General features: G+C 35.1%; 1 protein-coding gene across 2 annotated transcripts in view; it reads right to left on the reverse strand.

Moving 5' to 3' along the window:
* The window catches only part of FIG4 (FIG4 phosphoinositide 5-phosphatase), a 65,586-nt gene that overhangs the window by 32,179 nt on the left and 6,542 nt on the right, over positions 1-26,865 (reverse strand). For both annotated transcript variants that reach the window (XM_068677726.1, XM_068677727.1), the window contains exons 3-15: positions 26,035-26,158; positions 23,154-23,310; positions 21,795-21,845; positions 19,425-19,573; positions 17,909-18,037; positions 16,916-17,016; positions 16,303-16,465; positions 15,575-15,672; positions 13,066-13,199; positions 11,004-11,120; positions 9,575-9,620; positions 7,838-7,986; positions 5,783-5,949 (exon numbers count right to left, since the gene is read on the reverse strand). In XM_068677726.1, the coding sequence (XP_068533827.1) occupies positions 5,783-5,949; positions 7,838-7,986; positions 9,575-9,620; positions 11,004-11,120; positions 13,066-13,199; positions 15,575-15,672; positions 16,303-16,465; positions 16,916-17,016; positions 17,909-18,037; positions 19,425-19,573; positions 21,795-21,845; positions 23,154-23,310; positions 26,035-26,158 (1,585 nt within the window). The remainder of the gene's footprint in view (positions 1-5,782; positions 5,950-7,837; positions 7,987-9,574; positions 9,621-11,003; positions 11,121-13,065; positions 13,200-15,574; positions 15,673-16,302; positions 16,466-16,915; positions 17,017-17,908; positions 18,038-19,424; positions 19,574-21,794; positions 21,846-23,153; positions 23,311-26,034; positions 26,159-26,865) is intronic.

The following is a 26,865-nucleotide window of genomic DNA, read 5'->3' on the forward strand; positions in this document are numbered from 1 at the left end:
TATATAGAAATCTGGTGGCAAGATTATAGGATAGTAGGAAACTTTACAGCGAAGTGCACATGTTGGGGTCAATATTTGGATATGGTATCTTCTGTATTAAGCAGCCACATGGTGAAGGCAGGGCACAAGGAAAAGTGAAAGAAAGGGGAAACCCCTTGATGTTTCTCCACATCCCCTCCCTACTTAGAGGGCCTTTCACCCGGAATCTGGCTTTTTCTTCCTTTTCTCTCTACTACTCTTTCCAGATACTTTTATTGTCCCTTCAGAGCACTGTGCAAAAATATACTTATTTTACCTTCTTTTTTTCTGCTCACCTTATTTATTTTCTTAAGAGGATCAGCTTACTAATTCTTACACAGTAATACTCAAAAGCATACATAGGTCCTTAGGGCTTTCAGAACATATTACTTCTGCAAGATAGTGTCACAGTTTAACAAAGTGTATTGGGTTTACATGGCAAGAGATGCTGCAGGGGTGAGAGGAGACCAGGGGCAGCCCCATGTCAGTGCAGAGCCAGCTTCAGATGGCTCCAAAAGGGACCTGCTGCTGGCCAGAGCCAAGCCAGTGAGCAATGCTGGGTGGGCCTCCGGGAGAGCAGATTGAAGAAAGGGAAAAAACCCTGCTGTGTGACAGCAGCTGGGAGAGTGAGGAGTGAGAAGCAGCCCTGCAGACCCCCACATCAGTGCAGCAGGAGGGCAGGAGGTGCTCCAGGCAGGCAGCAACAGTTCCCCTGCGGCCTGTGGAGAGGCCCCTGATGGAGCAGGCTGTCCCCCTGCAGCCCATGGGTCCCACATGGAGCAGATCTCCACGCTGCAGCCTGTGGAGGAGCCCTCAGCAGAGCAGGGGAAAAGAGTGACCATGAAGGAGAGTCGGAGATTAAGTATTAGGGACTGACCACAGTCCCCATTCCCCACACCGCCTATGGGAGAGCATAGAAGAAAGTGGATTATGGGTGGAAGGTGTTTTTAGTTTGCTTTTACTTCTCATTGCTCTCTATTGTTACAAATTGGCAATAAATTAATTTAATCTTCCCTACACTGAGTCTGTTTTGCCTGTGACAGTAATTGGTGAACAATCTCCTTGTCCTTATCTCAACCCATGAGCTTTTTCATAGTATTTTTCTCCCCTTGTTCTGTTGAGGAGAGAGAGTGAGAGAGCTGTGTGGTGCCTGGCTACCTACCAGTGTTAAGTCAGCACAGGAAGACACAAGCAGAGAATGAGGAAGACCAGGACCTATGCAAGAAGGCTATGGAACTCAGTAAAAACATCTTTTTTAAAGAAAAACTTGTAAAGGACACTGAGTAATAAACAGAAAGGAAAAGTCACAAGCAATAGCATACATTCTTTCTTCCTGATAAATTATTTATTTAGTGGTTTAAAGAAAGCGATTAACAAGATCCAACAACACAGAGAAGTTTCCACCTTGAGCATAGTAACTGGAGGAACCCCCAAGACAAAATTAATTAATTGGTTAATAGGTTAAAACTGGTGTGATATGTAAACACTGAAGGCAGAGATGTGCCTTTGTTCATTTACCATTGTTTCACCTCCCACGAACAGAAGGTATTCTGAAATTGTTAACTAAATCAGAGTGAAACAACAAAATTCAATTAACAAACTATGTCACTACTTATATGACAGATGCTAAAATTAAATGAAACAAAATGAAATTTGTTCCATGAAAAACAGCTTGAATCTAAACCCACACCAACTGAATTAACCACCTGTATAAAAAGGTCTATGGCAGCAGTTCATTAAAGCTTTTCCACTTTTCTTCTGTAGCAAAAAAATGACTCTGCTGTTAAATTTTACTCTGCAAAAGGACACACTCTCTTCTACATTTTGTGTTTCAGCTGTCGTGTTGTAACTATAAAGTGAGACATTTGTCAGAAAATGCCTTTCTGATTTACTTTTCAACGCCTAATTTGAATATAGGTAACATATATGCATGAGACTTGGGAAGCAGATAGTTAATTCAAAAGGAGACAATCCTTCCCCTCTTTACAGTCTTACTTCAAGGGTTGAACAATCTTATGATATATTTTGAACAAAAATAATGAAAGCTTTTGTCTTTGACACAGTAGGCAGAGAATACAGGATATTGAGCTTTTCAGATCAATTTTCTTATCTAGGTGGAAAATCTCTTTTCAAAAATAAATAAGAATGTGTCAATGCACAGCGGAGCGCAGACAAAAGAGCAAACAGGTTTTCTTACTTCGTTGTTAGCACTGAATGTTATAATTATGTACAAGCAAGTAGAAAGACTGCACCGATTTTTCAAAAGATACTGCAATGTACGTGTAGACTAGCACATTTTAAGACCATTTGAGAAAACAGGAACTGAAGGGGGATGTTTAATTCAATTAGCCAAAAATAATCTACTGCTCTCAATCTGAGTTTGCAACAGCACTACATGACAAATTACTAAATCATGAGAGATTCAACACAATTGGGACTGTAACATCCCATGACTAAAAGGGTATAGTAATTAAGTTTATTTTCATACAACACTAAAAGGTGGTTTACTATGTCCAGTCCTGTCTGTGGATAAACAGATTATTCCAGATTCCAGAAGCTTATTATGCATGTTGCAACTCCAGCACTGAAGTCTGTAATGTCACCTTACTTTCTAAAGGCATAAAAGCCAAAAGAGTATTATTTTGAATACTATTCCCTAATTTTTCAATTGCAAACAAAAGAAAAATGTTAGAATTCAGATAATCAGAATGCCTGCCAGAGATGGTTTTGAAGTAACATGTAATTCTTAGCTAGATGACTTTCTTATCTCTGGTACAACTTACCTGTTTATAGCCAGGGTACTTTCAACAGATGAATTCCCAAACTACACTATACCCTCTACTTTTTTTCAAATGTTAAATTTAAAAACATGCATGCTAAGAACGTGCATGGGAAAAAAGGCCAGAATTTTTGCCTAAACCTGTAAGATTTTTTCTAGTTACCTTAAAATTCATTGTCCCATATTCTTAGAAGAAAAACTTGGTTTTCTTCTATGCTTCAGCTACTAAACTGATTGTTAGAATATATTTTAATTCTGCACTCTTCTATCATATAGGCGACATAATACAAATTTATAGATACAAAAAATCTACAGGAAAGCTAAGCTGCACAAGAACTAGGGTCAAGCTGCACTCAAAGGTATCTTTCTTAGAAGTCTAAGTCTTATCTTTCTTAGAAGTCTGTCTTATCTACCGCATCAGTATCTCTGGGCAAAACACCTTACCATTACATGTCTTACTTTTTCTCATCTGTACAACTTAATTCCTGGTAATTATCTTAAGAGCTTTGAGGTCAACAGAGGAAACCATCTTCTTAGAAAGTGAAAATTAATTTTATAATCACATTTTTTTACAATAAGCAAAGCAAGAGTGGCTAAGTGGCATATTTAGGAGGCACTGTTAGCAGACCATTTGTAATCTTGTTCTGAATCTGATACCTTGTATGAGGCAAGGCACTTTCCATGATTTCTATAACTTTCTGTGCCTGTTTACTACTGGTAAATAATAAGCATTAAAAAGAAGTTTCTCACATCAGAAACATAAGGAAGTGATCTCTCTTCGTTTGTCTCAGTAACAGATTGGAGATACTACTTGAAGAGCAACAGGCAGTGCTGGACAGTGAACCTTCACATATCTCTGAAATTAATCTTAAAATTTCATATTAAACATGCAGTAATTAAAACAGAATGTTGCATTTCAACAACACCATCTTCAAACACAAGAAATGCATAAAGCATATTTGGCTCAAATGAGATCAAATACCAAAAACATAAGGAAATTGATGAAAGTGTGCAGAAACTTTATGAAAGTCTCCGTTGTGCTATTGACTTCAGTGAAGACTAACATCTGTTTGTGTACTCAGCCGCAAGTTTACTGTTGTGCCAAGAGAGAATGCAGAATGAAAAAATTAATTCTCCTTTTTTGTAACACCTTTTTCAGAACAAATTATTTGATTATGAAAACAGCAGTTTTTACTATACTTGCAAGTAGACCAAGTCCTCAAATGATGATCTGGAACTCTGCTAAAGCTTGTTTCCAAAAGCTTCGATCTAACCAGTCCAGTGTCTGCCATAAGTATGAACAGCTTAGGAGTTCACAAAATCACACAGAATATTTAGGGTTGTAAGGGACCTCTGGAGGCCACCTGCTCCAACCCCCTGCTCAGTCAGGGACACCCAGAGCTGCTTGCCCAGGGCCATGCTCAGGAAGCTTTTGAAGATTTCCAAGGGGGAGACTCCACAACCTCCCTGGGCAACCCATGCCTGTGCTCCATCACCTGCACAGCGAAGTGCTTCCTGATGTTTAGATGAAACCTCCTCTGTTCCAGTTTGTGTTTACTGCCTCTTGTCCTGTCACTGGGCACCACTGAAAAGAACCTGTCTCTTGTCTCTTTACACCCTCCCTTCAGGTATTTATGCATATAGATAAGATCCCCTTGAGCCTTCTCTTCTTCTCCATCTTGTACTTACCAGAACAGGTGATACTGCAAACATGCTTCCTTTTGTTTATAAGAATTGATGAAACCATACCTTTACCAGGGCAAATAATAAGCGACTCTAACACTGAAATGAACAAGCTCTCCATTTCTCACTAATCTGAGCAAATATGATATGCAAATTACACAGATTACAATTAGAAACAATACTTTAAATGCTCTGTGCTCTCATTTTGTCACATACACAAAATTGTCACTAACAAAAGCAGGAACTTCAGCCAAAGGAACCAGAGTGTACCCGAGTATTTTCAGCCAGAGTCCATCTCACTGTTTTAAAGTTAACATAGTTACTAAAAATCAACTAGAAAAAAATACAACACTGTTCCTTAGCAGTGAAGCTTTCGTGACCAAGAGTAATAGGACTGACACAATATTAAGAACACAGCAGCACTCAGTGTTTGCTGTCTTGACACACAGTCCTAGACTGTCCTTGATTGTTCTTTTAGATCTTTCTCATAACTTCTAAAAACACTAGACATTTTTAAAAACTTTTTGTATAAGATATGACTCAGTGTTTTTCAAAGGTGTTTTTTTTTTTTTTAATTTCCCTCTTCCATAGCCAAGTAGAACTGTATGAATAAGTGACACATGCCAGTAAAGGAGTAAGCTAATGTTTTACAAGTGATTTATCTTAAATAATAGTTTATCTACTTGGTGGGGCTTGGTTTTTTAATTCAATTTTATTTGCCCTTTCTACCACAGATTTAATAATTAGTAGTTTCTATTCATGTGTAACAATTATGTGCATCAGAGCTTGCTTTCCCCAGGAATCCCACAAGCTATATCCCACATGATAGTCCCCAGGAGTATCACATGCTATACAAAATACCAAATTCCATTCTGAGAACTATTCCACTTGCAGCCTTCTACTTGTGCATAGAATTTATATTAGCCAGTGTCCTATTATTTTTGAAGCCATTCTCTCCATCATTTTAACAGCTCTGTAATAGCTACCTGCTCCTCTGTTGAGATGCAAATGTCACTGCACTGGCAGCTTCAGTGCTACCTGTTTATATTCACTAAACAGTTCTTATATCGGTTCATTAACTTTACCAAATAAGGTTACATGATATAGCACACATTTGAATGAGATGTGCTATAAAGATTCCATCAAATCATAATATCCATTTGATATCCAGCAGTTTTTACCAAATTATTTGGAAATCATAGTACAGAGGATCTCTGCCATAAGGCCATAGTACTGATTATTGAAGCATCACATGATGTTTTCTAAATAATAGCTTAAAAGAAAGGACTTAATTAGATTTACCTGAGAAAGCATTACTATAATATCTTGAGAGTGTTTGCATAATGTCTTTGGAATGCTGAGTCCATGGAGCTATCTTTCTATAGGTTTTTACTCTGTGGACAAGCTGAGAACCTCCATATTGCAGAGAAAGTGTGTCTCCATGATCTTCGTACAATTCTTCAAATAATCTGAAGGAAAAGCAAAATGTGACATCTATTAAACTGTTGAAAAGGGCTTTTAGAAGAAAAAAGGAATAAAGTTTAAAATTCAAAATAACACTTGGAAGTAAAAGAAAACAAGAACTTTAGACATCTTCACACATCCAATTGCTTTTCTATGTAACAAGCAATACCTTTTCTTCTCCTCGGTACTTTTCCAGTTTACAAAAACAAGTATTTCATTAAAACATGCTATTAACCTGTTAACTCTGAAACTTCAAGCTGTGTCTGTATTCTTCATTCAGACATAATAACTACTAAAAAGGATGAGATTAAGATTTTCACTAATTTGTAATATATCAGAATACATTCACACTACAGAATAAATGGTACCCAGTCTAAAAGATAAGACTGAATAAACACTTCTCAGAAATAGAGACTATGGCCCTGCCTGAGCAAGACAATGACAAGGAGGACATCTGGCTAGAATACACTGAAAGTGTAATCAAAAGAAGAAAACTAACATACTTATCACCCCCCACCCTGTGGACATTTATTTTATTTCACATCAGTATAGCACCTAAGCAACAAATCACTTTCTGTAAAAATAAAACACTTGTCCAGCAAATCTTCTGCCCAAGGTCAAGTACGAAAAGATGTGCTTAACCAAACCAAACACATTTGCCTCCATATAGTTGTTCACTGCTCACGATGCCACCCATGAGAATCTCCAGTTTGTTTGTGTGGTTTTGAAGACATGTCCATCTCCTCTTGATCCCCTCTGGTTATAAACCAACAGCCCCAATTACCAAGTCCCCGGGGGCTGCACAGCAACTGCAGCAATTGCTTGTTCTCAGAGGTAAAGACGCAGCACCCAGCAGCTGGAACATGGTGTATGAGAGGTATTGCTAGCGCACTGAGAAAGCCAGCTGGCCATCAGGCAGAGGCTAAAAGCCACTGCTTGCCCAGTGAGCCAGCAAGCTGCGAGTGAGATTGTTTCTGTACAACTTACCTGCTCCTGGCACCAGGCAAGTGTCAGAAGCTAACAGAGGAGAAAGGACAGGAGCTGAAGGTACACTTCAAGTAAAGGGGAGGAGGATTGAGAGAAACATGTGACCCAGTGCTTTTTTGTTTCTAGAAATATGAGTTACATGTCCATGTTCTAAAACTAACAAACCAGTAGACAAAGACAGCAATGAAGCTGTAAGTTTCATGGCCATTACTACAGCTGTAAGGAATAAAGATGCATCGCCTCACATATTCTTAGCAAAGTGCATTCACAAGTTAAGTAGCTTAGTTTCCTCCCACCTCCAGAGCATTTAATTTAAATGCTGACTTTTCTTGTTTGTTTGAGGACGCTTGAATAAGTGCCATTGATATTTGACTGGAGAGAACAACTTTGCTGAAAACTCCTTTCTTCAGTAAATCAGGAAGCACAACATTTTTCAAATGAAAAGTAAGAAATAGCAAGGTAAGATACAAATCAGATACAAAGATACTTCTATACAAGTATCAGTTTGGCATTCTGTAGAAAAGCATGTATCAATTTCAGTTTTCATTTTTGGTTTAGATTTTGCATGAAGCAAATGAATGACTACTAGAGACTTTGTTGTTGTTGTTATGGTTATTTAAGAGGGAAACTCTTCAGTCTAAGTTTAGGTACATAAAGAGAATGAAGCCAAGCAGTTAAGTTTTAAGAAACATGATTAACACACTTTTTCAGAGTAGCAAACTTTCAACCTGCCTGGATTTTCTCAAGAAGATTTCAAACATGAATGACTTTTGACTTAGATGAATAAATATGAAATCATTGCAATAGAAAAAGAAATGCACTTTTCTTGTACACAGACAATACTTTTCCAAAGTCCCTTCACAAAAGAATAAAATAAAATTGACACACTGAAGTAGTATTTCTTACCTAACAGCATCTGTATCAAATTGTAAATTAGGTTTATCAATCAGTCCCAGTGAGTAGAGCTGGTATGCCAAAGCACATTTTCCCACCATAAATTGCGCTGTGTTAGTACGGTCTAAGCAGTCCACACAATTGGTTCGGAGAACTCCAGTCTGGTAAAGCAATCCAGATAAGGCAATTTTTTTATTTTTTCATTTTTTAATTAAAAAGCTACTGCACTCATGATTACTATTTTTCCTGCTATCCTAAGACTTATGACATCTGACATACTAAATTTTATGTCAGTTCAAGCCTTGAACTGAAGCCTTGTTCAAAGACCTTTTTTTTTTAAATTAATCTCTAGCAATCTAAATTACTATTATAAGGCCAACTTCCAAAATATTCTTGCTTCTCTCACCACACAAACCGAATCTTTCAACTCATAAACAGTCGTAAAAATTTACCTTAAGAAGAGTGTGTTGCATCAGTGAAGGTCTAATTTTCAAATATGCTTTAACTATTGCACAAAAGCATGCCTGCTTGCTGTGGTTCTACTGTGATGGTGCTTGTATTTTAAGCTTCCCATATCTTAAGCAACATGTATGAACGTTTTGGTCACAGTCATACACACTTTAATGCTCCTTGCACCTCCACTCCTCAATTCCGCAATGCACACAAAAGAAGTTATTATAGAATAAGAACAGCTGCTAGAAAATGTTTAATATAGTAGCATGGGGGATTCTTCTACTCAAATATATATATCTATATGGTTACATCTGTGATAGTCATCTAAATGTTTGTCTTAATAAAGAAGCACATTTTGAGTGTGACACGAGCTGTCTATCCCAAGACAAGACAAATCATGATTTAAATGCTTATGCAGTACTCCTGTGGTAACAACCTCAAATGATTAAGTTTAGAGAAAGAAAAGAATATCATACCCCTAATACAGGTAAAACTGTAAGACTAGCATTAAAAAAAAAACATGACATTGATATGCTTCTTTATTTTAGAACAGACCAAATTCTACCTGCTTTGCTGTTTATCTGCCCTTAAGGACCGTATCCTAGTGTGCTCAGTTAGTAAAGTCACATGCTTTCCAGCTTAGGTGAACTACAAAGTAATGAATGACACGTCAAAAGGCATTGATGTTTCTCTAGAACACATCCTGTGTTCAGAGTATATAACCATAACATTCAAGTATTAATCCGTTACTAAATAATTTATCACCCTGCACTTTTTTGACCTCAAAGCAGTTTTTCTAGTTGTATTTTCGTTTAGTGGCAGTAATTGTAACAATGTACAGAACATTGCAGCAGTAGCAAAAATGCATTTAATACTCATTTTCACGTGTGTGAATGTCAACAGACTTAAGTATGTGTATTTCTCACCCCTCCCATCTAATACTATATTATACAGATTGTTAAAAAGCTGGTATTTTAACTTTTGCTACCTGGGTAGTACTACAGACTATGTAGTAGTGAGAACTATTCTAAAATCTGAACATTTCTCAGACTATATTCAGCAAAAATATAATTCCAGTAATTTTGTGGTACTACCCAAGAACTTAAAGCCCTATTTCCCAGTTAGGTTTCTCAGATGGACTCCAATAATGCTGTTGACTCTACTACAAATATTACTTTAAAAGAACAACCTGTGAATCACCAATCAAGTATTTACATGATGTGGCTTGCTGGTGCTTTTTGAGTGCTGATTTACATCACTACAACTTTGAATTAATGAAGTATATTATCTTAGTACCTGCAGGCGACCAGTGGAAACAACACAACCTCCAAGTTCATTCCACCTGAAAGAGAAACAAAATAGAATAGAATGACTTACAAATCCTTTTAAAAATATATCAGATGATACCATGTATAGATCAGCTCAGTGAAAAAGGGTGTCAACTAAAAACCTGCTGCAAAGCAAAACTGGAATCATTGAACAGAAGAAAGCAGGGAAAGCTCTGTGCATTAGTAAGGTGTTGTATTTACACTGGAAAAAAAAAACCTAGCCTTGAAGTAGAAATGTTGCTAAGCCATATGAAATATTTCTTTTGCTCCCTTCAAGAAAGAGTGTGACCTACACAAGCCTTGCTCAATGGGTCCCAAGTGTAAAAACAGAAAGAAGTAGGTACAGTGCTAGTGACTGAAAGGTAGAGGCAAAACGTTCTCTGTAGCACAAGCTGGCTGATTTAAATTTTGCCTTCATTGTCCATTCATTGTCCAGTTCTTGCTACTCTGTGCAGGCACTAGCTGTACCCCAGAGGCAGGGAACACGAATCTGAAATTAATGACATTTTGAGGTAGAAGAACAGTTATACTTAATGCAAGTAAACCCTGAACAACAGACTGTTTTCAAGCTAGGAGGGTTAACTAGCTTATGCACTACTTTTGAGTCTCATCTGACTCTCCCTACAAACCACAGCATTACAAGGATACATCGATCTCATTCATGCTAGTTGCCACTTTTACTGTACTGCATAGCAAAAAAGCTCTAAGAGTCTCTGAGTTTTACTTCATTGTTTCTGAACAGGTTAGGCTAAAAATGCAAAGATACTCTTAATGTAAAATAAAAATACCCATTAGGGTAGTGATGAAATTAACTTGGAAGTTACTTTATTTCTGAATTTTCAAAGACCCTAGAGGATTTAGCTGATTAAATCATTATATTTCCATAGCACTCCACACAAATACGTCTTCTATATTTAAAAAAAAAAAAAAAGCTTTTAGTTTTGTATTAATATAATAAAAATCAGTTCAAAAACACAGGACTAAGTAACATTTCATTGATAGGTACTTTGTTCATTCATTTATTTAAAAGATGCCCCTTACTAAATTCCAAATGTTCTCATAGTTAAAGTTTACCCTCAAATTTAGCATTCTGTTGGTTGAGGAAAAAAAAAGCTTTATATAAATACACATGGCACAGAATACAAGTTAGAAATAATGGTTTGATGGAAGAATTCATTATAAGTGGAAAAACAACAGCATAATTATACTGACTATAAAATTTTCAGTGTATTATATTTCTTAGCATATGCCTTTGACTACAATCCCTTTTGCTTAAAACTTAATAATGAAATATATATTTTCATGTTAACTGAAGCCTTAAAACAGACAGTAGAAATTCCAGACAACTCTCCAAACAGTAGATATTATTCATTCTACATCTGTATAAGAATACATACTTTTCATCTGGCCGCAAAATACTGCAGTATGAATCAGGTCGATTCACAAAAAATCCAGTTTTCTTTACTACACTTTCTGCAATCACATTCAATCTATCAAGCACATTACAAAGTTTGCTGAGAAGAGAAAAAAAAACACAGTAAAGATACATTAATATTCAATAATTTTCACTGCTTGGAAGTCTTTTATTAACAAAAATGATTTAATTGAAGACTCCCATCAGATTTATTTATCTAACAGTAATTATGTCTACACTTTTCCTTACAGTTTGCAGACCTAGAAAACAAACATTGAGCAATTTTGTTTAGTTATTAATAACCATGTTACATAAAATTGAATTGGAATCAAAAATCTAAAACTCTTTGCCTTTAATATGGCACACTTCTCCCTGCTGAAGTTTTTGTGATTACCACAAAATAAGAATGTGACAGAAAAGGATACATGATCATGTTAAATTGCATGCCCTGGTTTTATTTACAAGGTCCTGTGTTACTCAGTAACGTTTGTTTCAGCGTGTTCTTCACATTTTTCTATACCAGTTTGTTCAGATCAGGGCATCCATCCATTAGTTGAGACTTTATTACTCAAGTGGAGTACATTTTAGTACAGTTCTTACATTTTAGTAAGAACTTTGAAAACAAGTATGTGTAAACAGAAGTTAAAAATTACTTGTTTTTTCATGACTGCTTATCTTAAGATGGAAGTATTATTTTTGAAACGTGTCCACCAATATTACTTCATAATTCATTACTTCATGTCCACCAAAACTTACTTCAAAAGTACATGTTGAAACAGTCTCAGCATTCCTGAAATGGTCAGTTCTTTAAGCAAAGACACATTATCGTTCATTCTTTAGTATCTCTTGGTTGGATAAAAAAAATGATCTTGTTCAATGCCCTCAGATATTTTTTTGTATCTGTACTAGTGTGGTTATAAATATAGACTTATCTTTAGCTGGAAGGGGCATCTTTTGATCACTTGGTATCATTCCCCATATGAAGCATTGCTCCATACAGAGCCCAAGAACTTGTATCTAGCATATCTTATGAAAGAAAATCTACTCTTCTTTTGAGATTTGTTATTTCACCATAACAGAAAGAGACCTAACCTAACTGACATTTTAGAATAAAAACCAAGTGTGAAACCAAGTCAAACTTTAAATTAATAGTCATTCATATCTATGTGACCTACCATAACTCCCAGCTTGTAATCTCAAATAATAAGGATTGCTTTTCAAAGCATTTTTTTTTCCATTAAAAATATTTAATTACATCCCTATCCTTTGAATTAAGCTATTTTTTTCATTATTTTGCTCAGATTGATACAGTAACAGAGACCCAAAAGCAGATACAACCATTCTTGTTATTTGTCTGGAATTTTTGGTATCATAAGAAACAGTAGATATAGGCAGGCCACACAACTTCAAAAATGAATTGTGTGTTACTGAAGAAAAGCAATTTGCGTTTATAGATTTAAAACATTTCCTACTTGTAAATGTTTCACCATTTATGAAAACATTAATCCTTTTCACATAACACTAGTACAACAATCTATTGTCAAAAATCATAAAAATTACTGAATATATTTGCCAACGATAAATAATCTAATAATCTAAATGCTTTATAACATTGAAATTAATACAATATCCTTATTATCCTCATTTCCTTTTGAAAGCAGAAATGGAAGAGACATTGATATGATTCACCCCTCCTCCCTTTTCTTTTTTCCTTAAAAAAGAATGTTCTAACTCAATAAATTCCAGACTGGTATGAAATACCTGACAAAATGCAGTGTTTTGACTCATTCAAAATAAAAAGAGAATGCTGTTGGCTTTTCTCTAGAACTTTCCTTTGCAGAGAACTTCAAAGTTTTCAGGCCTTGCTCCAATTTGGTATGATGCTATATATTTGAACATTAAAAAACCTCCAGAAAGGTCAGGTTTTATTCTGTCCATAGATCTTAATAAGACTCTCCCATCATTCCTAAGCTAAATTTAACTGAAATCATATAGTTACTTGAATTGTGGCTAAGAGCACTAATACAATGAATGACCTTTTCTACCTTTTTGTGTATTTGGCCATATCCCAAGGAATATATATAATTGCATGCTCTGGGGGTAAAAACTGGTTGAGATATGTCACAGCAGCAACAAGTTCTTCGCTAAGAATCCTTTCATGCTTTCTTTTTTCACGTTCCTTTGGTGAAAAGAAAAGGACGTTAACGTCAGTACTTTCATTAACAAACATATGTAACCTTTACACTTACATATGTAGGTCTGTGTATGTATTATAGACTGATACACTCTAACACAGACTCTTTAACCTAGACTTAAGTGTTACCTGCTTGGTATGAATGAGGCAGAAACAAGACATAAACAAAAATAGTAAATTATGTTCACACAGTACACATAAAAATCAGAAAATGAGCATTTGAATTTGAAGAACAATATCAGAGTAATATCAGCTTATATTAGTAATATTTTCTTAAGTGAAATAACTGATAAAATCTGTGAAAAATCACAGTGATACTATGTATCAGCAACAAATAGGGTATAACTGTACTAAAATCAGAACTAGCAGTAGGTGTGCAGTGTCAGGCATATTTGATACCTGTGTTCAAACAGTTATCCCATTTATTTCCTAGGTATATTTTTGGGGAGAAATAAAAGGTCTATGGGAGAAACAAAAACCTTAATAATGCCTTCTAAATTAAACAGTAAATATCACGAGTTCTTCTTCAAGTAGAATAGCTTAGACAAGGAAAAACAAATAAAAAATCTAGCAAACATTTTGTCTGTTAAACCAATAAACAGACAGTTAACAAGCAGCATTAATTAAACAGTCATATAGTAGCAGTGCATGCTTATATTAAAAACAGACTCACATCCCTCTTATGCATTAGTACATTCTGAATCAATCAATGCACAGCACTATCTCAACCATCTTAGAGCAAACTTTGTCACTTTTTTGAATGTCACTGAAAAAAAAAGCTAAGCATGAGTAGTTTTACTTCACTTCAGTGGTGTATTTGAATGTTTTAGTCATTAACAGAAATTAGAATTGGAAGCTGTACACCACACCACTGCTGGCACATCTGCATAACTAGTCTAACTGCACTACAAACAGAAGAGAGAATAATCTAAATATTTGACAAAAGTTAGAATTACACCGCCATTCTCTGAACATACCGTATGTTTTTGGCACTCTTATAAAATAGCTTTTCTCTCAATTTAGTCTAAACTAAAACCTATATTGAACTTATGTTACAAAGACTGATTTAAACACATAACTGTAGCCATAAATAAACAAACCCAAAGAAAGTCTAATACATTTGTTACTGATAAACAAACTTCCAGGCTAGACAGGTAAAGTGTGAAGTAGATTTACATTTGATCAGCTTTTAAGAAATCAAATAATAAAAGTACTGGAGACAAAAATCATTAGCATTTGTGTAAAAGCAAGAGCAACATGCAAACAAAGGTGATTTGTTGTTTTTTTTTTTGAGGGAAAGAAAGAGATGCATTTTCAGCTGTAGTATCAAACGGCCTGTGAATAAAGACATATAATCATTCACATGTCAAGGTTATGTGAGTCTAGACTCACTGTAACAATGGCCCTTGAAATCTATGAGAGAAGATTTTCTCATGAGAGAAAATCTATATGAGAAGATTTTCTCATGAGAGAAAATTTTCTTGTCAACAAATGCTATCCTAAGTTGATTCCACAGACTCTTGGACAGTCTTAAAAGTATTGCTATGTAGGAAAGCTTCTAGAAATAAAAAATAGGTCATCTAGTTGCCATTTATTACAATTCTGGGTTTTAAAAGTCTTCCTTTTGTATTTTCCCTACCTTTTTTCATACTAGGAATGGATCCTACAAGCAGATAAAAGGTCCTTTTTTCTACTGAATACAGTTCTACATGATAAATGAAATGATAAATAGTGGGTTTTTTTAAGCCTAAAAAGTATTAAATATTCAAGCAAAACAAATCAATTTAAAACAGAATGTGGAAGCAGTTCATTAAAGAGAAAAAACTGCAGTAAGATATATAAAATAACCTTTCCTGTCCAGCTATCAGAAGAAAATACCAAATAAAATGACAGAAATTCTGGAAAAAAAAATCAAACTACACAGTTTGCATCTGCTCTACTAAAGCTGCCAAAATGTAAAAAGAATTTATGGTTTCTGCCTTGTAGCAAATAAAACTAATTTTAAAAACAGGTTACACTGTTATTCTGTTGTGACACCATATTCAGATGTTTGATATTTATTTTCTCTTATTTTATTAGAAATTCTGTTTGAGACTGGGTAAACTCCCAGGGTCTGGAGTCCACTCCTCCTCTCTTATTTATGCTGCCTGGTATACCTCCCACCTTCCAACAGCAAGCTCAAACCTGCCCAGCTGAGATACCATGAGAGAAAATGGCTGAATCAGAACAGAAAAACAAAAAAAACAACCACAAACACAAACGTTAGTTCAGAGTACAAACAAAAGTACACAGAGACTCCACAGAAAAGCATATTGTATTTAAAATAGCAAAACATACAGAACATATTCAAAATATTGTACCTTCACGAGATTCAAAATAATAATGGGAGAGCCGAATCTTTGAAGCATTTGGTCAAAGTGAAGAGCAGCAACATGTGCAAAAGGATCTGCTTGGTCAACTGCAACAGGTACATATATTCAAGATCCCATTAAGACAGCTGTAGAGTCACTTATATAATTTTCCCCTAAATGTACTCTTCACATAATAGTTACTAAGTCTCTATAATGATATAATTATGTATTCTTTTCATGCAAAAGCTGTTAAAAAATCCTCATTTTTCATAAATGGAAGTGACTTTTAAACCAAAACTTTTGTGAGATACTTAGAGAGCAATTATTCTGGCCCCATTAAATTTATCCCAGATGTTTTCCAACATTTTCAACAAGTTCAAAATTTTATTCACAACCCTTTAAGATAAAATACATAACTGTATACAAACCAATAAGCACAAAGAAAACTGACATTTTTTAATGTAAGTTTTTTTGTATTCCATATCTGACTATGAAGTCTAAGATGGGGATTTTTTTCTATTCAATTTCATCAAATGCAGATGTTTATATGGTTGAATGTTTATAAGGCACTATGTTTACTATAAAGAACTCTGTTTACCTTAAATGATAGCCTCCCATAAAACAAACGCTTAGACAGTTTATTCACTTTACAAGTTCAGTTTTAATTTACTCTCTCAGGTGTTCCATTAGGACACAGTGCCAGCCATAATCTATTACAAAGAAAAATTTGTACATACGTGTTATGGGTGGTTTAGGCATCATAGTCGAAATATCTTGAGACCAGTACAGAGGGACAGATCCTCGAACCTGAACATAGGAAGAATAACTCCCCGCAGAAAATGACATAACCGATGCATCATAAAGGATTTGTTCAGTTTCCACTTCATTAGCAACATCCCCCTACAACAAACAGAAATACACACATGAAATAGACATGACACTTCAGAGCTGCATGCATTACAGTGAACTGATCATTACAGATGGAGCACAATTAAGCTGTAAGACACCAAAGCATAGTAGTGACAACACAAATGAAGGCTGAATATCCATTTTTCCCTAAATGTATTTGATCTTTTTTTTTTTCTATTTGACAAATAACATTCTTGATGCAAATAACATAAATGCTATAAAGAACTTCCAATTAAAAATTACTATTTTAAGAAAGCTTTATTACCTGCCTTTAAAATGTAGCGACAGTTTTAGTAACATTATCTAATAATATAATTTACAACCAAAGCCACAGCAACCCTCTAAACGTATCAGTTCACTAGTCATCCAGGTTCATGTTTTCTACATTGTTAGGGGACAAGGGGGAACTACCACACAACACTGTGATCACACTTATTTTACCTCACAGTTTGCTCCTCGTTTCAGAAAACGTGTTCCAGCAAATTTGCTTGATCTTCTGGCTATCAGAGTGACATATATGGGACGACCATAAATTAACAGTTCTTGAAAGAGAAGTTAAGGGTTACATGTTGTACATGATTTTTGTTTGCTTAATTCAAGTGAGCAAAAATAAATTCTAGGAAAAAAAGTTGGGGTGCAAAACATCTGTTCTACTAAAATCTCCTTATAGAGATGAATATCACTTCCAAATTTATTTTGCAGTTGGGAGAAAATATTGCCCTTTTCAACAATCATTTTGGAAGCATTTTGAAAAGGGAATTTACATCACAATGTATCAATACCTCCTCACAACATATGGAAGAGAAGTATGCCTATTTTAACTAGCATTATACTGTTGATGATTAAAATCTAACATCCCCATAATTTACTAAATTCTTATCAACTAAGATATTGAGATGGCATTTCTTTGGAATGAGATATGCATTTTTTTATTTTTTTTTCTCCTAGTACTATTATGTAAATAGAGACATTTAAAATAATTGCTGCAGAAGTCATGGAGGTCTATCATCATCTTCCGAAAGAAACAGTGTAAAGTCAAGATTTTCTTCAAATCTCACTTACTAAAAAACTATTTTAAAGGGGATTAGTTAGAGGGCATTTCTATGTCAGCAATTCAGTTCTGTTCAGCTTTTCTGCCCTTCCTCAAATATCTTTGAAAGATACAGCTGAGCCTTAAAATCTTCTCAAGCTCTTTATTACTGAAGTCCATGCTTACTTAGTGCCTCTGTGAGAATACAGCCTACTTGCATCACAACCATATAAAAAGAACATAACCATATTTAGCCGCAAAGCCTAGAGAAGTAATGAAAATAAAACACAATCGATAATTATAAAATTAAAAGGTGACCTTAAAAAGAAATAGTTCAATGTATTTCACACATTCAAAGTTTTAAAATCAATAAACTGCCATTAGTTACAAGGGTAAAAGGATACTTGATTGCCCACAAAATCCATGAATGATGTACAGCAGCCAGTCACGATGAACAGTATTTTTTACTGCCTCCAGCAGCTTCCCATTCCACACGTACTTTTCGTAAGGTTTACTGCAAATTCCAAATACACCTAGGAAGGCATTACAATGAAACAGCATTAACGATTAAGAAACAAACTCAATTACATCGGACTCTTTTTTAAACATAGGGTCACTGGACCTTTATTTTTATTTACCCTCGGCTGCAACCCAGCATAACATCTACTCATATCCTTGAAGTTTGCCAAACACAGATAACATGAAGCACTTGCTGAAGTTCAGCATTTATTGAGATGTAAATTTTTAATATGGTTGCCAGTCACTGCAGTATTTGAGTGTCTTCAACACACTGTGCAGAAGTTTCTGCTACTTCCAATACTAAAGAGAGATCTCCGTATGGTAATGGAGGATTTGATAATAAAAGGAAAGAAATCAGGTTGTGAATTCCAGTTCAGGCAAAAATACTCCCAGAGAAGGACTATATAAGCTTTTCAATTCTGGATCAGCTCTGGAAGATTGTGAATAGCCTTTAACCCTTTAAAAAAAAAAAAGTATTATATCTCCCCTTCTTACATAATTTAGTCTGGTTTTCTTAATTTGTGCTGACACTAAGCAACACAGCTGTTGTTGGGCTGCGTATTAAAATTCAATTTCCAATACATCTGGAACCTGAGTCTTTACTCATTTCAGAAATTAGAATATTATAGGTTTAAACAAGTGAAAAAAAAAGTGGTGACACAATACCAAAAAATAAAAATAAAAATACACAATTTATTACCAGTGCGTTCAGATTATTAGTGCAAGTCACAGGATAATAAAACCTAGAAACATCAGCTTCAACACAATGAAATCCAATATTAAGAATTTAGGGTAGGGTTGATTTTTTGGAATGGGGTGGAAGGGCAGAGTTGGAAGGGCAAAGCGTAAGGGAGAGAGAACAATTTTCAAGTCTGATTGGTCATCTTTACAATCTTTTGTCTAATGTGTGTATGTCAGCTCCAAAGTGAAGGCTGTAGTTTTCAACCGAAATCAACGAATATTCTTGGGCTTCCTGACAGTGCTTGATACAGCAAGTTGATACTAACTTCATACAATTCCTCTGCAGTAAGTATTTCCCAAAATGAAACAAAAAAGGTTTAGCATTTAACCAGTTATTGCTTCCTATTCTGTTTGTAAATCAATCCTATTGAGAATACTACAAATCAGTTCAATAATCAATTGCTGAAAAATGTTAGCATGCTCAATTATCTGCCTGAACTGCAATGTAAATTACCAAAACAATGATTGATCATGTCTACAAATTGCATTGTTCAAATTCAAATGTCTAATTGGTACTTTAATCTTTTATTAATTCACTGCTTTATTGACTACTGATTAATATTGAAGAAACAACTGTTTCTCAAAAGTAAACTTAAATGGAATATATTCGAAATGTACTCATGACCAACAAAATTTGTTTTATTAGATTTATTTACTTACCACTTCCACCCTGTGCTGAAAGTCCTTCATCTTCAAATATATCAAAACTCTCTTGTCGGGTCTGACTTGTTTCGGTTTTCAGTATCTCAAGTGGCATTCTCAGAACCGTAAGATTATACTGAAGGGAGTGAGACAGATCATAGCTGTAACTGATAGACAGTTAACATTTATTAATAATTGTAATTGCATGAGACTTCTCTGAAAGCCCTTACTCTCTAGCTATACTTTTATTTAACATATTATGTTATACATTAAAAAATGACATTTAAACAACATACAAAAATTCTGATTCTATACGAGCAAATGGTACAGATGGTTTCCAAAAGAAGCTTTACAAACACAGAAACTGTTTATGCTACAATAGATGAAACTGTATTTATATTCTTATTATAATTGAAAATTGAACATGGCTTTTGAACAAAACATATCTGAAAACATACTTCCCTTTGTTCTAAGAAGCAATCCAGATGATCAAAGCTAGCTATTCCACTAGAAATACCCATACAGAGACAACCTACATTTTCAGAAATTTAAGTATCGCTCTCTACCTACTACCTGAACTCAAAGCAGCAAGAAATTTGACCCACAAAAACTTTCTGACCTGAAATTTGTGATTGCAGCATAAATACATCCTAAGAGTGGGGACTGCTGAATAAGCAAAAGTTGTCTTTTTTTAATTTAGTTCCATAACAGTAACAAATGCAGCATCTCATGCCTTTTATACTGACAACACTATGCTTACTGCTCACTTTTACAAGCCATTAGGATTCATTTCCCCATGGAGAAACCAAATTTATGCAACACTTAAATCAGAAGTACAAAGAGACTTCCACTTTAGCCTAAGGCAGCATCGGTGATTATTGGCCCTCCAGTAAATTCTAAATATTCATTAACAATCTAAAACAAATTAGGCGTATAGATTTATGGTTGATGATAACAACATTTAACCCACGTATCCACTAAATTTCCATGAACAATTAAAATTAAACTGGTAAATGTGTTTATCAGAGAGTTTTACAAGAAACCTTTCCTTTCCCCTCTAGGCACAACCACCGCAACGGCATATGTTCATCATCTCCAAGCAGATTAAAAATGGGGGTTATATTACACAAGATCTGAGAGATAAGAAAAGAGCAGTTTCAGCACTGTGAAAACAGTCTTCCTGTGCAAAGCCACGAAACAGACACGAAGCCTGGGTAGGTTTCTTCTTCACTGATACAGCTGTGACATAAAGCCTGTATTTTCCAAGAGGAAGTATGTTCTAGACTGTTAAGTACTTTGGTACTTTTAAGAGGTTTTGTTTCGTTTTGTTTTAGGACAAAGTCTCGTAACTAACACTGCTAGGTTTAGCACAACCTTTCCCTCATTTTTCTACTGTACGAAAAATTTCACGTGTGATAGCAGCTGGGACTAGACATAGGGACTTGTCACTTTATGAAAGAGTAGGCAAGTGAATCAGTAATGCCAAGAAGGCCCTATGAAAGATACACTCTGCACAGGGTATTATTTCTGTTCTTTTGTTTCAGAATCAAGGCAAAGCTCCATTTCTGTAAAATGAGATCAAGAAAGAAAAACTGACAGGACAAGCAAATCCCCTGAAATACGCCACTTTTTTAAAGAAAGAACGACTGTGTTATCTGGCAAGGGTGAACAGTTGTGTTATTTATTTAAGGCAAGTAGTATTACACTCTCCCCATCCAACTTGACTAGAGAAAACCAATCAAGAAGAGCTGCAGGAAAAAAATTGCAGTTTTCATAATGAGCCTGTAACAGCACACAAAAATACTGGCAACTGTTTACAGTTTGCATCTAGGAGACACTTACTGTGAACACCTTGCAGAATGAAACAAAGGTAAACGATCTGAGAACTGGGCAAAGAGAAATCCCATTATTTTCTGAGCAGCAGAACTATTTATCAATTTCAGTTCAATGTCCTTCTATCTACAATTGCAAGAAAGCAGTGATCCCAAAACTCTCATTATATTTTACAATTTCCTCAGCTCTACAATTTCCCCTCCAAGTTCATAGATCTCCACAAGGTCTTCATGTGCAGACTGACAAGGCAGCATAGCAAACAGAACAGATTAGTGCTGGGTTCATACTGCAGTTTTTCTGTCAGTGAAACACAAATTTCAGTATCTACCCTGTCATTAATATTTCTGTAAGTTTTTCAGCTTCACAGAGGCTATATTCTCAATGAATTTGTTGAAGCAGGTTCAAAAGTCAGAGAAAATAGACAAACTGTGTGATCATATCCATCTAACTTCCCTAAGATAACAACTTAAAGATCTTGATTATCAGAATCCAAAAGCAGAATCTTATAGGAAGTGTAATTACACTACTTTAAAGGACTTAGTAATCAGTACTTACCTAAAATAGAAATTACTAGAAAGGTCCACATTTTGAAAGATTCTCAGATACCTAAAAAAATAATGGAAGTTAAAGGGACAGTTATTACTAGCCATACAGACCAAAGTCAACCAGGACCTCAGCAAGTAAACTACATATAAATATTGATTCTTGTCAGAAGTTCTTTAGCTATCTTACTGCAATTGTTTTGACAGTCAGGTAATTCCACTACAATGTCAACAATTGGATTAAACCAATAATTTTTTTATACAGTGTCTACTCATGTAGATCCTCTTTCTTTAGGCAGCTGTAGAGACAGTTGTAATTCTGTTTTCCACAAATGTGGGTCAAAATTTCTAGGATTTACATAAGCAAACTCCCAACAGTACTATATAAAAATTAAAGATTTTTACAGTTATTCTCAAATGAACAGAGAAAGAAATATCTAGATCAACCTGTTATACACTTACAAATTCTCAGAAGAAACTCTAACACTGCCTATGAAAGATAAAATGGCTAACACCATGGGTATTGAAATAATAGCTTAGATAATATGGTTTGCTGCACTTTAAGAGGAGAGACTGAGGTATGCTGTCAATCATATCTTAATGTGGAAACTTTTTTTTAATAGTTGCCATCAGCTTAATTTATTACCTGCCATCAGTTTATCATAACCCATCACAACTTTTAGGATATTCACTGTTGGTAGACACTGAGAAGTAGTTTATTGATACCATTCGCCAGCATTTTATAAAATTAAAGTTACACCATCCTGATAAAATCAACATCAGGATGTATTTGTACATTTCATACAAGATTCCCTGCTGATCAAATGCCCCATTTTCTTCTTCAGAAAGAAGTCACAGAAAGAAAAATGAAGCTAAACTTACCCATGGGTGAGTTTATCACCCTTTACAACACCAACATCCACAAGGTTCTGACAGCACATAAAGATTACATTAAATCATCTACTCAGAATGTCTTGAAAGATCTCTTCAGGTGAGATTAACATGATGCAAGTGATTAATGAAAGGACAGTAACCCCAAACAATATAAACTAGTATTAGCATTACATTGCTTTTGTAGAGTACAATGCTTATATTGGATGTTTTGCGCTGTGCAATTGCTAAGATGCAGCTTTGACATGTGGCATGGAGAGGCTGACAAACTGCTCTGAGACTAACAGCGGTAGATACCCTCCTGGGTAGAGGCCACAGAACTTGTGTCCCATTCTCCATTCTTCTAGACTGATTTATCAACTAGGATAAAATGGTTTGAATGACATAACAAAAGGGAATCCATGACCAAAATCTCTAGTTCCAGTTCCTCATTGCTTGGAAAACATTCAAAAGGCACACACCATTTGCCACCATAACTTACCTGGCTTCATCAGGATGAGTGACTCTTACAGAGTCATTTGGAATGTATATCATGTTTGTATCTTCTATTTTATATATGGCATGACCTCCGATATCTGCCATTTTTCTTCTTTTAGTTATTAACACAATATAGTAGCCTTCTAAAAACCTGACAAAACCTGTTTAAAAAAAAAAAAAAGGTATGAAAATACCATTAGTTGGATGTTTGGATTGATTTGATCGTAGTTAGAAAAACAGTATCAGAACCATTCAGGACTTCATAAAATATTCTTATTTATATATATGTATATATCTGATTATATGTGTAAATAAAAATACTGCTATTGATAGACTCCTAATGTTCACCTCAACGTGTTATAAAACAACGTACATGTAGTTGGGGTTTTTTGCTTCTTTGTTGTCTGTTTTTTTCTTCTCCTCACCCTCCCGCCCTTCACTGTTTATATTTTTAATATTAGGTAGCAGAGTTAAGACACAGACTATTCCAAATAAGTTGCTGTCTGCTTACGATACTTGCATTTACTTTTTAAATGTCTCTCACTACTCAGAGTGAGGCATAGCCTAATTACTTCAGACACCAAAAGTCTAAAACTTTTCTTTTCAGGTTTATGTATTCTTTGCTGGGAAGGGGCACAAAAAAGCACAAGGGTACAATATTACCTTTATGTTCTCTCTCCTTAACAGTAGGCAAATGTCTCCCAGATTCTCCCAAAAATTAGCCATTCAGAGAATCGAGGGTAATCCTTTCTTGCCATTTATTCTCTCAGGAAATATGCTTGACTCTGCTGAAGTCCAGAACAGGCAGTGTCTGGCTTTATTGTGTATTAAAAAAGGCTTCTGAACTCTCTACTTATTCCTTACCACTACAGGGTATAGCCATACTTCTTTACTGAGTTTCTTTGCATGTCTCTGTTATGTATCATCAGGAAAATGTGTAATAAACCATTCAATGCAAAAAAAAAAAAAAAAGCATAAGTTCAAATTAAAAAGAGAAATACGTAAACACCCCTGAACCAAAATTTGTTTTCAATACAATGTAAGTAGTAACACAGCAACACAAAGTTTAATTAACTAATAAATTGTATGAATGAGGTCTTGGAAAATAGCTGCTTTGCAATGTTGCTGCACTGTCAACAAATATATTCATTTGGAAAAAGTAAATCACAGTCATTTTAAAGTGCATTTATAATTTCTTTTAGTTTTGCATTATAACTTAAAGAAGGATGAGTAAGCATACTCATTTTCCACCCTGTCACTGCTGGAGGCTGCAAGGCGATCGAATGAATGGCAATTCTTTTCTTCTCCCTTATTATCCGCCATGGAAAAATGTTCTCACCTCCACAAGGAAAGGAGACCCTGCTGACACTATGAAGCAAAACCTTCTGTTTGAAAGAGCTGGGCTATTGACTTTCAGTTCCTAAATAGCAGTCGAAGTTCTTCCTGCATCCTCCAGGTAGTGAAATCTCTTAAGCGAACATTGTTTGTCCTTTGAATCTCACCAAATGTTATCCTAAAGTCTGACTGGGAATCCAGCCTTTCCATTTTGCTTGGTCCTCCCCATTTAGTAGTGTTTTCTATTTTTAAACACTATGCCATCTCCCCCATTCTGGAGCACCCACATACACCATCTCTGGTTAACAAAGTAACCAGAAAGCAGAGCAAAACTGTCCTTTCTGATTCTACAAAAAATAGCACCGTCCTCCTGACCAGAAGGCAGCAATAAATAAATTGTTAAATTCCCTCAGATTAGATAGGACCCAGACATAAAACGCCTGGAGCACGTACCTTAACAGTGCATGATAAATACCTGAGGATTACCAAAAGAGTATATTGCTTCTTAAAAAATGTCTAAAAATAGTACACCATATCTAATAATCAATACACAGAATTTCAACTCTTCTGTAATGGTTATGAAGCATACATATAAATATACATACAATTTGGATGCAAAATTTTAACTGAACATGACTACTTGCCAACTGAGCAAACATATCATACGTTTATGTAAGGAACACTGGTAGTTTGTGCAAAGAAAGCCAATGCTGTAAGACTATAAGAAGAATCTTTATCTTCAGCTGTGTTAGTAATGCCCCTACATTAATAGGAAATAAACTTCATCTGAGGAATTTCTGAAAAGAAGTGGATCCATTGACAGCTTCCAAATTGTCTTTTGGTTTGGGGGTTTTCTTTAGCAGAAAAAAAAATATAGATGTAAGGTTGCAGAATCTGCAACTTTAGAAAACTATTTTATTTTTATTTGGTTGTTATACAAAATTTAGGAGCATCTTTTAAAGTACTTGCAGTCTCTACCTTCTTTGCCGTTTTGGATTTAGATGTTCAGGTGTATATTGATGTCAATCAGGCACAAAGTATTCTTTGGGGCTGTCAGAGCTCACATTAACATCTACTTTGGAGACATCACCCATCCAAATATTAAACTCAATATTTGACAATAGGGAGGCAAGTAGTGACTTTCAGATTAAGTTAGTTAGAAAATTGCTTCAAGAATTTAATAGCTTCTAAGATAATGGACAGCCGATCAGCATTTAAAAATTCAGTTGACATACTTGACAGTCATACCTGTTCAAACATGAAAAAGAAATATTTGAAGATTTCACTGCAAAATTTAACCAAAAAAAAAAATAATTAGTCATCTTCCTGAATAGTATGTGATGAAGAAAATACAAGCTAATAAAGGACACCAACTTTGACTTTTGTTTTACTTTAAAAAGCATTCTGTGAGCTCTGAAATTTAGGAGACCGTTTTCCATGTGAAAATCTTCAGTTTAAAAAAAAACAACCTCAAGGGGAGACAAAGATGTACAGTGTGACACAGTAAGCCTCACCTCCTTAAGGGGATAAAAAACAAATGAAACACTTACCTACTACTCCAAAAGCAGAGACAGCTCGGGATAACCCAGAAGAGCCCTTCTGCCCAATCTTCGTTCTGTTTCCCAAGTCTAAGCGGCCAAGAAGTTCCCTCACCTCTTGTTGCGTATACACATGCTTTAAAATAAAAAGTCCCTCAAGTTACTGCTTTGGTAGTTAGATGTTACTCCATATCAGAGAACAGTAGAATTTACTTAATATAGAATAAAACAATTTTTTGCCCTGCATCCTCAGTCTCCTGTTTCACTCTTACCAGGAGGTACAACGAGTTTTTATGCACAAAAAACAATGTCCACTGCAACAGTAATAATCACAGTCACATGTGAATTCAAACATCTCTTGACTCTTACACATTAAGGTTTTAAATTATAACCTTCTTGAAAATATTTATTTTGCTTCAGATATGATATATTAGAAACAATGAAAATCTGGCTAAATAGTAATTAAATGTATTTTGCATTCAGAACAGCATAACCAAACATAAGAAAACTGTTAGGAGCATATACACAGCCAACTTAAGACCTTGGGAAATTTTCATTAAAGTGAATGAACTATTTGGAGATCTCAAGACTACTCCCCATAATATAGTCATTATCATGCTAATAATGTATGTATCTCACATACGAGGCCAAGAGAGCTGGGACTGATTTGCCTGCAGAAGAGTAAGCTCAGAGATCTTATCAATGTGTATCAAAATACCTAAAGAAGAGAGTAACAATGACTGGGACAGACTCTTCTCAGTGGTGTCCAGTAAAAGGACCAAAGGCAACAGAGAGAAACTGGAATACAGGGAAATTCCTTTTGAACATAAGAAAAAGCTATTT

This window comes from Anas acuta, chromosome 3 (genome assembly GCF_963932015.1).
Source record: "Anas acuta chromosome 3, bAnaAcu1.1, whole genome shotgun sequence".
Classification (NCBI taxonomy): domain Eukaryota; kingdom Metazoa; phylum Chordata; class Aves; order Anseriformes; family Anatidae; genus Anas; species Anas acuta.